This window comes from Sciurus vulgaris (genome assembly GCF_902686455.1).
Source record: "Sciurus vulgaris genome assembly, chromosome: 8".
Taxonomy (NCBI): domain Eukaryota; kingdom Metazoa; phylum Chordata; class Mammalia; order Rodentia; family Sciuridae; genus Sciurus; species Sciurus vulgaris.
The window spans coordinates 116876812-116887305 of record NC_136468.1 but is presented as its reverse complement, the minus strand read 5'-3'; the positions used below and the strand labels follow the sequence as shown (position 1 = coordinate 116887305).

Below are 10494 nucleotides of genomic sequence, written 5' to 3'. Positions count from 1 at the left end.
AGGCAGAAATAAGAGTAGATAGGGACACTCAGATCCTTGACGTGGCCTTGTTTAATAGCATTTGCCATACTGTACCATGAAGTCCTTGGGCACAGGGCCCTGTTTCATTGACCCAAGTCCCCATAAGCCCCGTGCCTTGTACACAGGGATTAATAAATGTATGTTGAATACATGAATGCCAACATAGTGCCATGTGCTAGGCCTGGCAAGAGAGAGCTAAGCAAAGACCATTCATTTAACAGCTGGGGAAACTGAGGTCCAAAGAATGTCTGAAGTTGTTAACATGACAGATGTGGAGTGCCCAGTGCCTGGCACATAGAAGAAGGACAGTCATACCTTCCCCTTCCTGCCCGACTGGGGCTACCACAGAGCTAGCAGGGTACGGGCATCCCATCTCCCAGACTCATGCCCTGGCTACGTCAAAACTCACGTCTCTGGGAAGGTAGAAAACAGAATGCCTCTGATCGATCTCCTCACATAGAGGCAAGAAGGCAGAGGCAGGCTGCAGCAGACCCTTTAAAAGACACTAGGAAGGACTTTGCCCCTGGTGTGGCCTCTACCATAGAGAACTGCTGCAGGGCACAGAGTGAACATAAAGAATCCAGCCCTGTGTCTGGGAGGTCCCCAGCCCCACTCTGCAAAGAGTTTTCAGGTAGTTAGAGTTTGCAGGCTTCTGGCTTGGGGCAGGGCAGGGCTGCTTTTCTTACTGGATGTGTGGCTAAGATCTTTATTTAAGACCCTTACAAGGGCAGGATGTTCTTTATTCAAAGAAAAACAGCAGAAACAGTCCCTTAGGTTGATCCACTGCTGTACAGTTTACAATGCACTTGCAAATCTAGCTTCTCACTCAAGTGAGATAAAAACCTAAGTGAAGAATTCTCCCTCCAATTTGACCCTCTCAGGTTCTGTGGCTGCCCAGTTTACCTTCTTCCACTGAGACTTACCTATGTCTGGCCCACTGTGAAAAAATTAGTTCATTTGATAATATTGATCCTAGATAAATAATCTGGTAAACTCCTCCAAATGAGAAGAGACTCTTTTAGTCTTTTACCCTCACCTTTTTTCCATTCCCCAATTCCTGCCCTACAATCCTCCCTATCTGATAGAAATTTTGCTGCACTCCTGCTCAAGAGCCTTCAGTGGCTCCCCAGTTCCTTCAGAAGTCCACCTAGCCCCACTGACTTGCATTCAAGGCCTACTCCCATCTCTTCCCAGCATCCCTTTCACACACTTTAATTTCAGGCAAAGAAGCTCCCCTCCATCCCCCAAACATACGTCTGCCCTCCTTTGTCAGAGTTCTTGTTCTATCCTATTCCTCCTGCCTTGTCCTCCTCAGTCCCTAATCAAATGTTGCTTGCAGGAATTTCCTGAACTACCTACCCAATGACCTCTGCCATCCAGGGGTCCCTCTCTCCTGACTTCAACCCAGACTCCTTTATATTGTGGTGGAGAGGACATCCTGGCCCAACAGGAAGAACCTGGCATCCTGGATCAGGCAGGCTGGAGGTGAGAAACTTCTGTAATGGAGTGTGTGGTTCAGAGTATACCTTGCTGGGACTGTGGTAAGGGAAGCATGGGAAAGTGTGAACAACTGAAAAGAGGCTGTTGGAGTACAGAGATCTAGGAGGAGCGTGGAGGTTAGAGTCCAAGTTTTGGAAGTTAGCAGCCTGAGGTTTCGCTTCTTTGGGGAGGCAACTCCTGGCACTGGGAAGAGCACCCATGTCCCTGAAATTAATGTTCTGCAGTGACTGTTCAGAAACCAGCATGCGCGCAGGTCCCTTTGGGGCTGCTTGTCTGTGCCCCATGGGCCTTTGGGGCCTCCTCTCTAAAAGGAGGGCATTGGCTTCAAGATCAGAGCCCCCTCCCCCATGCCCTGACCTCAGATCGGGTGATGCCAGTGGGAGAGGGGGTGGCACACAGATTGGCACAGTGATTTGAGAATGAGAAAGAACGGTCTTTTTAAACTCTTCAACAAATATTTGTGGAACACTCTACTTCCACGGGGCCAGAACGGGGGAACTTTCTGGAAAGCTCTTGTGCTCTCAGAGCAGCCAGGCAGAATAGCCCAGACTCAATTGGAGCCTCCTCCCCTCCTCCCAGCCCTGCCATGTGGAGCTGTAGCTGCCTCAGGTCACCTGCCTTCTCTACGTGCCTGTAACTCGGGGAGAAAACTCATCCTAACTTCTCTCCCCCAGGGGTGACTATGAGAAAGAATTCCAAGTGACATAATGGCTGGAAAAGTGGTAGATACTTGAGGGGAGGGAATTTTTATTACTCTCATGGGTTGTTTATTGAGGCACAAGAGAGTGAGAAACTGAGCCTTTACCACTCCTCCCTGGGAACTCCACTTCCTTCTCACTTCCGCAGTCCACCCAGGATTTGTGAAAACACAAATCCTCTCCCAGCCTTGCTTCCCACACCCGAACCCCTGATTAAGTCCCTTACCTTCCTGGGTATCATTGCCTAATCCCTAAGCTCTTTCTCACCAGCCTCCAGTTGTCTCAGAGAGTCAAATCCCTTCAGAATAAGGTGGCCCAGTTAGCTGTGAACAGAAAGGCTGGGGGCAGGGAGCTGGGACCTCAGGACTCCACACCCTGCCCAGAGGACAGGAGAGTGGGAAGGGTGTTGGAGACCCCACTCCAGCACTGGCACTAACTGGCAGGAGCCTGGAGACTCCCCATGCAGAGAGTGGGCCACCATTTCTACTTTTACCCCCTGCATCTAAGATGGAGTTCAGATTCCATCAGCAGGTTTGTTCTTTCCACACCAGAGACTTTGAGAAGCAGAATGGCATGAGGGTGAACCTGATGACTCTGGAGCCAGATGACCTTGGTCCAAGTCCTGTTTCTGTCACCTCGAAAAGTTACCTGAACTCAGTGCCTCAGTTTTCTACCCACAAAATAACTGGGATGAGATCGAATGAGATTATTTACAGAAAGAAGCTGGAATCTAGGGAATGTATTGGCTGTTTTCTACGTGAACTTCCTGTTTCTTCCTCCAGAAATTCTATCCATTCAGACATCAGCCCACATACCACCTCTCAGAGAGGACTTCTTGCTCTTGGAACTGAACTGAAGTAGCCCCTAGCTCCCAACCCCTCTCTAGAGCTGTTTTATCTCCTTCCAATGGCACTTAGCATGGCCTAAAATGATCTTGCGGTGTATGTGGTTAAGGTTCACTCTCTGTTCTCAAGGGCAGGAGCCATTACCAATCATGGTCACTGCTCTCTGCCCTGTGCCTGGAACCTAACAAGTCATTTGTAGGCATGACTGGACACTCACCCAGAGGACTGGGCCCAGGGAAGGAGCAGGTGCCCCCTCTTGTCTCTCTCTTCTCTTGCTGTCACCACAGTGGGCTGCAGCCACTCTGCATCTACCCTGTGTGATCAAGGGTGAGTTACTAACCCTCTCTGGGCATCAGGGTGAGTAGAGGGAGGTAGTACTGGAACTAGGCAATCAAAGAACAATCACAACTGAGCTACATCCCCAGCCCTTCTTTTTTTTTTTTTTTTTTTTTGAGACAGGGTCTTGCTAAGTTGTTGAGGCTAGCTTTGAACCTATGGTCTTCCTGCCTCAGCTTCCCAAGCCACTGGGATTACAGGTATGAACCACCATACCGGGTATCGTCTTAGATCTTCTAAGACAATGTTGCCACTGGGCCTGAAGCTACCATGGGTGGTGTGATTCTGTGAGTCAGGCACTTTCTTCCTCAAAGACCCTTTTTGTACAAAATAGAGACCAACCCTGGGTTCCAGTGTGGTGTGGCCCCATTCTCCAGGGACCAGTCTGCCACCTGGTGGTAGCTTGGTGACATTGGCCTTCTTTGTGGTCTCTGGAACAGACAATTAATTACTCCAGAAGTGGATATGCCTTCCCTGCCCTTGGGTCTTCTGCCAGCACCACCATTCCTGGACTCATGGCAAACCTTTTTGTAGCAATCTGGACAGCCTGGTGTCTGACTGACTAACTCATTTTCAGCAAAGGAAGAGCAGAAGTGGTCCCATGTTCATGGAATTCATTGGCCTTACTGTGTATCCTATTCCTCTAAAACTTTCCCACCACCCCATCCCAACCACCATTGGGAAACACATTCATGCCTTGTCCTTTCATCAACAGCTTCATATTTTTCAAGGTTTCCCTACAACTTTAGGGCTTAAGAATAGACATAGGAATTGGGGTCCCCTCCACATAGGTCACAACCTAGGGCCAGAAAACTTTGTATTCCAAGAAACAAGCTATTTGGAATCACAGAATGTCTGATGAAAAGTCCTTCCAAATCCTTTTGTCCAAGTTCTCATGTTATACCTGGGGACACAGACCAATAGGGAGGTGGCTTGCCTGGAGCCACATGGTAAAAGAGTGACTATCCTCTCCTCATTCACTCTACACCTTGTCCCAGAAATCAAGCAGTTTGGAATCTGTGGGCTTAACTCCTCTGAGGGGGCCCAAAGAGCTGAGCATCCTGTCTGTCCATTCCTGGTTGTCGGGTGGACTAACTCCTAGTTCCCCTCGCTTGCTCCTCTCTGGCAGGGCCTCCAGGTCCCTCACGTTCTTGCAGTCAATTTCTGATCCTTGTTCCCTCATTGCCTCCCTTTTTGGGCTTACGCTGTCCCCACCCCATCCTACTCCATACTTCACAGCTCCTTCACATGCCCACAAATCCCCCTGCACAGCATCAGGGCCCTGGCTGGGCTGGGCTACACCCACCCACATTGAGTGGACATCCTTAAGTTCTTGTTCTCCAGGATAACCAAGGGCTTTCTCATGGGAAGACAGTTCATAGGGTACCTCTGGTTTGCAAGGAGTGGCAGCTCCTACTGACAAAAGCCTAGGATGTGGGTATCAGTAAGTATGTAGAAATGTTTCCTAGGAAGGAACAATTGTGAGCAAGGATCTGTGTCTGGTTGAGATATATGCTGGGGGAAGGGTTATCAGAAACCCCTGGGTGGAACAGGGGTAAGGAGAAAGTAGTGGGAAAAAGGATAGGCATATCATGGAGCCAACAACCTGACTGATGACAGGTGTGTAGCACTGTCATTGGGGCTGAGAAATGGGCTGGGATGTTCATAGAATGGGAGAAGTAAGACTCTCCAAAGGTAGCAAAGAGCCTCCAGAGTACACATTTGCAACTTATTATTTTTCTTAGGTATTGCGGATTCAACCTGGAGGCACTTTACCACTAAGCCACATCCCCAGCCATTTTCAAAATTTGTTTTATTTTGAGACAGGGTCTCACTAAGTCTCCAGGCTGGCCTTGAACTTAGGATTCTTCTGCTTCAGTCTCCCATGTAGCTGGGATTATAAGTGTGTGCCACAGCACCAGGCTTATTGCCTTTATTTTCTTCATAGTTTTATTCCATAAGACCATATCCCTAAATAATATAGTCAATTCTGCATGTTGGGTCTTATTTCATGTGGTAAAATTCACAGAACATAAAACTAACCATTTTAAAGTGAAAATTTTAATGGCATTTAACACATTAATAATGTTGTGCAACCATCATCTTTATCTAGTTCCAAACATTTTCATCACCCTGAAGGGAAACCCTGTATCCCTTAAGCAATCACTCATCATTTCCCCCCAGCTTTCCAACCACCAGTCTGCTGTCTCTATGAATTTGCCTATTCTGGACATTTCATATAAATGGAATTATAAAATATGTGATCTTCTATATCTGGCTTCTTAGTATAATGTTTTCTTTTTCTTTTTTCTTTTTGATACCAGGAATTGAATCCAGACACACTTAACCACTGAGCCACATCCTCCAGCCCATTTTAGTTTTTATTTAGAGACAGGGTCTCACTGAATTGCTTAGGGCCTTATTAAGTTGCCGAGGCTGGCTTTAAATGTGTGATTCTCCTGCCTGAGCCTCCTGAGCCACTGGGATTATAGATGTATGTCATTGCACCCAGCCTTAGTATAATATTTTCAAAGTTCATCTATGCTGCAACATATATCAGTACTTTATTCCTCTTTATGGCTCAGTGTTATTCCATTTGTATGTAAATACTGAATTGTTTATCCATTCTTGTTTATGGACAATTGGGTTGTTTCTTCCTTTTGGGTATTGTATATCCCTACTGTAAATAGGTGGATACAAGTATTTGAGTCCCTGATTTTAATTCTTTTGGATGCATACCTAGAAGTGAAATTGCTGGCTTATGTTAATTCTATGTTCAACTTTGTGAGAAACTGCCAGCAATGGACAAGTTTCAGATTTCCCTACGTTTTCATTAATCCATATGATTTTCCATTTTGGGGAATTGTCATACTGTTCTCCACATTTATTACACCAGTTTACATTCTTACTGTTGATCCATTGTGAATTAATTTTTGTACATGGTGTTAGTAAGGGTCCAGCTATATACTTTGCATGTAAATATTCAGAGCCATTTGTTGAAGAAACTGTTCTTTTTCTCATTGAGGTATTGGCACCTTGTCAAAATCAATTCCATGGGTTTATTTCTGAACTCTGAATTCTCTTCCATTAGCATAGATGTCTGTTTTTATGCCAGTACCACACTGTTTTGTTTACTGTAGCTTTACAGTTAAGTGTAACTCTTCTAACTTTCCTCTTCTTTTTCAATATATTTTGCTATTCAGGGCCCCTTGCAGTTCCATATGAATTTGGGGTTGCATTTTCCCATTTCTTCAAAAAGATCATTAGAATTTTGATAGAAGCTGCATGTGATGCCACACACCTATAATCCCAGCAACTGAGGAGACTGAGGTAGAAGGACTGGAAGTTTGAGGTCAGCCTCAGCAATTTAGCAAGGCCCTAAGCAACTACCAAGACCCTGTCTCAAAGTAAAAAATAAAAATGGTTGGTCCCCATTACCTCCTCCCCCCATAAAAAAGAATTTCAATAGGGATTAGTAGGGCATAGTGGCACATGCCTGTAATTCCAGCTACTCAAAAGACTGGGGCAGAGGGACTGGGGTTGTGGCTCTGTGGTAGAGTACTTTCCTGGCATATGTGAGGCAATGGGTTCAATTCTCAGCATCACATATAAATAAAATAAAGGTCCATTGACAAGTTAAAAAAATATTTTATATATATATATATATATACACACACACACACACACACACACACACACATACAGAAAAGAAGACTGAGGCAGGAGGATCACAAGTTTGAGATCAGCCTGGGAAACTTAGTGAGACAGTCTTAAAAATGTAAAGGACTGGGGATATAGTTCAGTGACAGAGTGCTTATCTAGCATGTGTGAAGACCTGGGCTCAATCCCTAGCACCATCAAAAAAAATTGTATTTTTATAGGGACTACATTGAATCTGTAGTGACAACTCATTAGTTTGACTGACTCTCCACTTGTTTAGGTCTACTTTATTTCAGCAAGATTTTGTAGTTTATAGTACATGAGTTTTTTATCTTTTTGTTTTCATTCATTCCAAGGTATTTAATTATTTCAGATACTATTGCAAGTGGAATTGTTGTCTTAATTTCCTTTTTTAATTGTTACTGGTGTATAAAAACACATCTGATATTTGTGTATTGATCTTAGGAGTCCTGATGTTTTTGACCTTAGCTAGTAAGTATTATTTGGAGACGTTTTTGTGCTCAGCATCTATGGTGCTCCTCATAACTAGTTCATTATTTTTTTTTTGTTGTATAATACTCCACACATAAAGATACCACAATATTCCCTTAGCTATCTTTTCATTTTTATTGGCCATTGTTTCCTTTTTTGTCCAATGCCATTTGTTTCTTATGCCCATATCTATATATTTACTATTCTTTGTATGAATCATTTGGTTGCAAACATCTTTTCCTAGTTTGGGGCCTTTCCTGCCACTTTATTCTACTGTTTTCATTAACAAAAGAGTTTTTCCTATTGTTATGGATATATTCAACCTTTTCCTTTACAATTTTACTTTTATGTCATAAGGAATCTCTTCTGACCTTGAAATATAGTCTTATTTTTTTTCTAAAAATGTCTGAAGTTTTACTTTTCATGTTTAGTTCTTTAATCCAGATGGAACTGATTTTCTGTCTATGATATGCAATCGGGGTTCAATTTGACTCCTTTTCCTAGTGGTTAAACTGATTTCTTAGCAAAAAAAATTTTTTTCTTTTTCTTTCTTTTCTTTTCAATTTTCTTTTTTCTTTTCCTTTCTTTTCTTTCTTCTTTCCCTTTGGTACCAGGGATTGAACCCAGGGGCTCTTAACCACTGAGCCACATTCCCAGCCCTTTTCATATTTTATTTTGAGACAGGGTCTCCCTAAGTTGCTAAGGCTGACTTTGAACTTGCGATCCTCCTGCCTCAGGCTCCTGAATTGTTGGGATTGCAGGCATGCAGACTGCGCCCAGCTTCTTAGCAAAATTTATGGAAGGGCACACCACACTATCTCTTTCCATTTCCCAACATGCAACATTCCCTCTGACACACCAGGTTTATACTTTATTGTCAGTTACTGGCCTGTTCCATGCCTATCTTTGTACTGCTATCAGGCTATTTTAGTCTATCTCACTTTTCTTCAGTAGTATGTTGACCATTGATATTGATGGCTGGATTGGTGTTCACTGGAAGATTCTTCATTTTTCTATTTGAACTTTTTTTTTTTTTTAACTAGAAGTTTAAACAACAAGACGCTTGACTTGAAGGGAAAACTATCTAGGAATCTTTTCATGATAAGTGAGATAAGCCAATCTCAAAAAACCAAAGGACAAATGATCTCACTGATAAGTGGATGATGACACATTATAGGGGGTGGGAAGTGGGCAATGGAGGAAGGAGAGACTCTATAGAGGGATAAGAAGGGGTGGGGAGGAGTAATTTACCCCTACTTAAAGACAAATTGCCTGCCCTACATGTAACAGTCACGTACAAAAAAGTTATAAAATTGTCCTTGGTTTTACAATGATAAATGAAAAACATTAAATTCCTCCAATTAAACAAGGTATGCAAGGATTTTTATGTTGTTCAGGGGTTTTTTTGTTTGTTTGTTTGATTGATTTTTGTTAAAACAGTGAGAACAAAATAACTTACTGGAATATAAAGATAAGAGTTGAATGAGCATGCCACTAATGGAGAAAGGGGATAATTTCACAGAACCAGTATTTTTTCCCATCCCATCTCCATTTGATGTCAATCAAAACATATCACTGACCATTTAGTTAAAAAAATGCAATATGCTTGTGCACATACACCAGTTACTTTATGTACAATAAAAGAATGGGGAAGGGGAAAATGAAAGAATAGAGAAAACTATACTGTAGTAGTCAGGATGTGGTGGAACCAAATTGCAGTTTTCTAATTAAGAATGTATTCTTGGTCTGTAGGAATAGAGTTCTGAAGTAAAGTAGCAGGTCCCCTTTTTAGTAGACACCTCCTGTCTGCTGCGGGAACACATCAATTGTATCTTCATCCTCCATTTCCAACTGTGCAGGTGTGTCTGTTTCATTAATTGGCTGCCCATCAAATTGGAATCTGATCTGCCTCATGGACAAACCTGTCGTTCACAATAGGCTTTCATTAGTTTACTAAGTGGTGTATGCCTCTGAATCTTAAACTGCACCAAAGAACCATCCTGCCCTGCCACCTTCAAGTTAATATGATCATTGTTCTCAGTCTTGACTCCTTCCTTGGGCTTTTCGTCGGCCATGGCGAGAGCCAGAGTCTCCTCAGCTGCCGCTTCACAAAAGAGGTACCAGGTCCGCACCGAACCAGCACACAAGCAGCTCCAGGAGCGGCAGAAGAAGGAGGCGGCAGCGGTGGACGAGCTGTTTGAACTTTTTATAATAAAATATTAGGTGGGGAAGTGTCACGGCTCATCTGGCTTTTCTTTCTTTCTTTTTTTTTTTTTTTAATCATGGTACAATTTTTTAAAGGTTAAGGTTTCAAACTGAGGCAGCTCCCTGCAGCTCAGCACCTAGAGAAACGGACAAACTGTTGGACAGTAGTGAAACCTTCACCTTCCAGTAGGCATTAGAGATTATTTGTTGGGAGTGGGGCAGTGCTGGTTTTATATCAAACCCATTTCTAGATGAAGTAAATGACAAAAGTGACCTGCCTCTCTGCCCCATAAAGGATCTCTGTGCTTGATCTAGCCTCGCGCCCTCCAGTTCCTCTCCCTGTCCTCCTGGGATCCTTCCATCTGTTACCCGTATCAACTTCTAGTTCTCTGTCTTCTGCCCTTTGGTCCGAAGGAGATAAACCCAGGGAAGAGCGCGTGTGATATGGTCCTGGCTAAACTCTGGGTCTCCACAGAGCAAGGGTTAAGTCCCAGATCCCCAAATGTCCCTTGTTGCTGTCCTTCTCAGGCCCTGATTGTGTCTCTGCCTCTCCAATTACCCTTTCCAACTACCTCCCTCGGTCTAAACTGCGCGGGACTGAATTGACAATATCTCTAGCCAGCGCTTGGTCTTTCAGACTCTTGCCTCCGCACCAGGATCCCGGCTCCTCCCCCTTCCCGCTTCCGGCCGCCAGGACTGGGATTTCTCTCAGTCACCAGGGGGCGTGCGCGGCCCAA

At 44.0% G+C, this 10494-nt stretch overlaps 1 protein-coding gene and 1 long non-coding RNA gene across 3 annotated transcripts; one reads left to right on the top strand and one right to left on the bottom strand.

Annotated features, from left to right (window-relative positions):
* Positions 1-3266: 3266 nt before the first annotated feature.
* LOC306668017 lies at positions 3267-9530 on the top strand. 2 transcript variants are annotated; one of them, XR_013765709.1, is made up of 3 exons: positions 3267-3391; positions 3524-3600; positions 9412-9530. It is a non-coding gene; the product is annotated as an uncharacterized lncRNA (long non-coding RNA). The 2 variants fall into 2 exon arrangements; XR_013765710.1 differs by lacking the exon at positions 9412-9530 and adding an exon at positions 8504-8541.
* LOC306668015 (small ubiquitin-related modifier 2-like) lies at positions 9144-10468 on the bottom strand. The gene is made up of 2 exons (XM_079150992.1): positions 9475-10468; positions 9144-9403 (listed from the first exon to the last, which is right to left on the bottom strand). The coding sequence occupies exons 1-2, from the start codon at positions 9625-9627 to the stop codon at positions 9341-9343; spliced, it is 216 nt and encodes a 71-aa protein (XP_079007118.1). The 5' UTR covers positions 9628-10468; the 3' UTR covers positions 9144-9340.
* Positions 10469-10494: the final 26 nt, after the last annotated feature.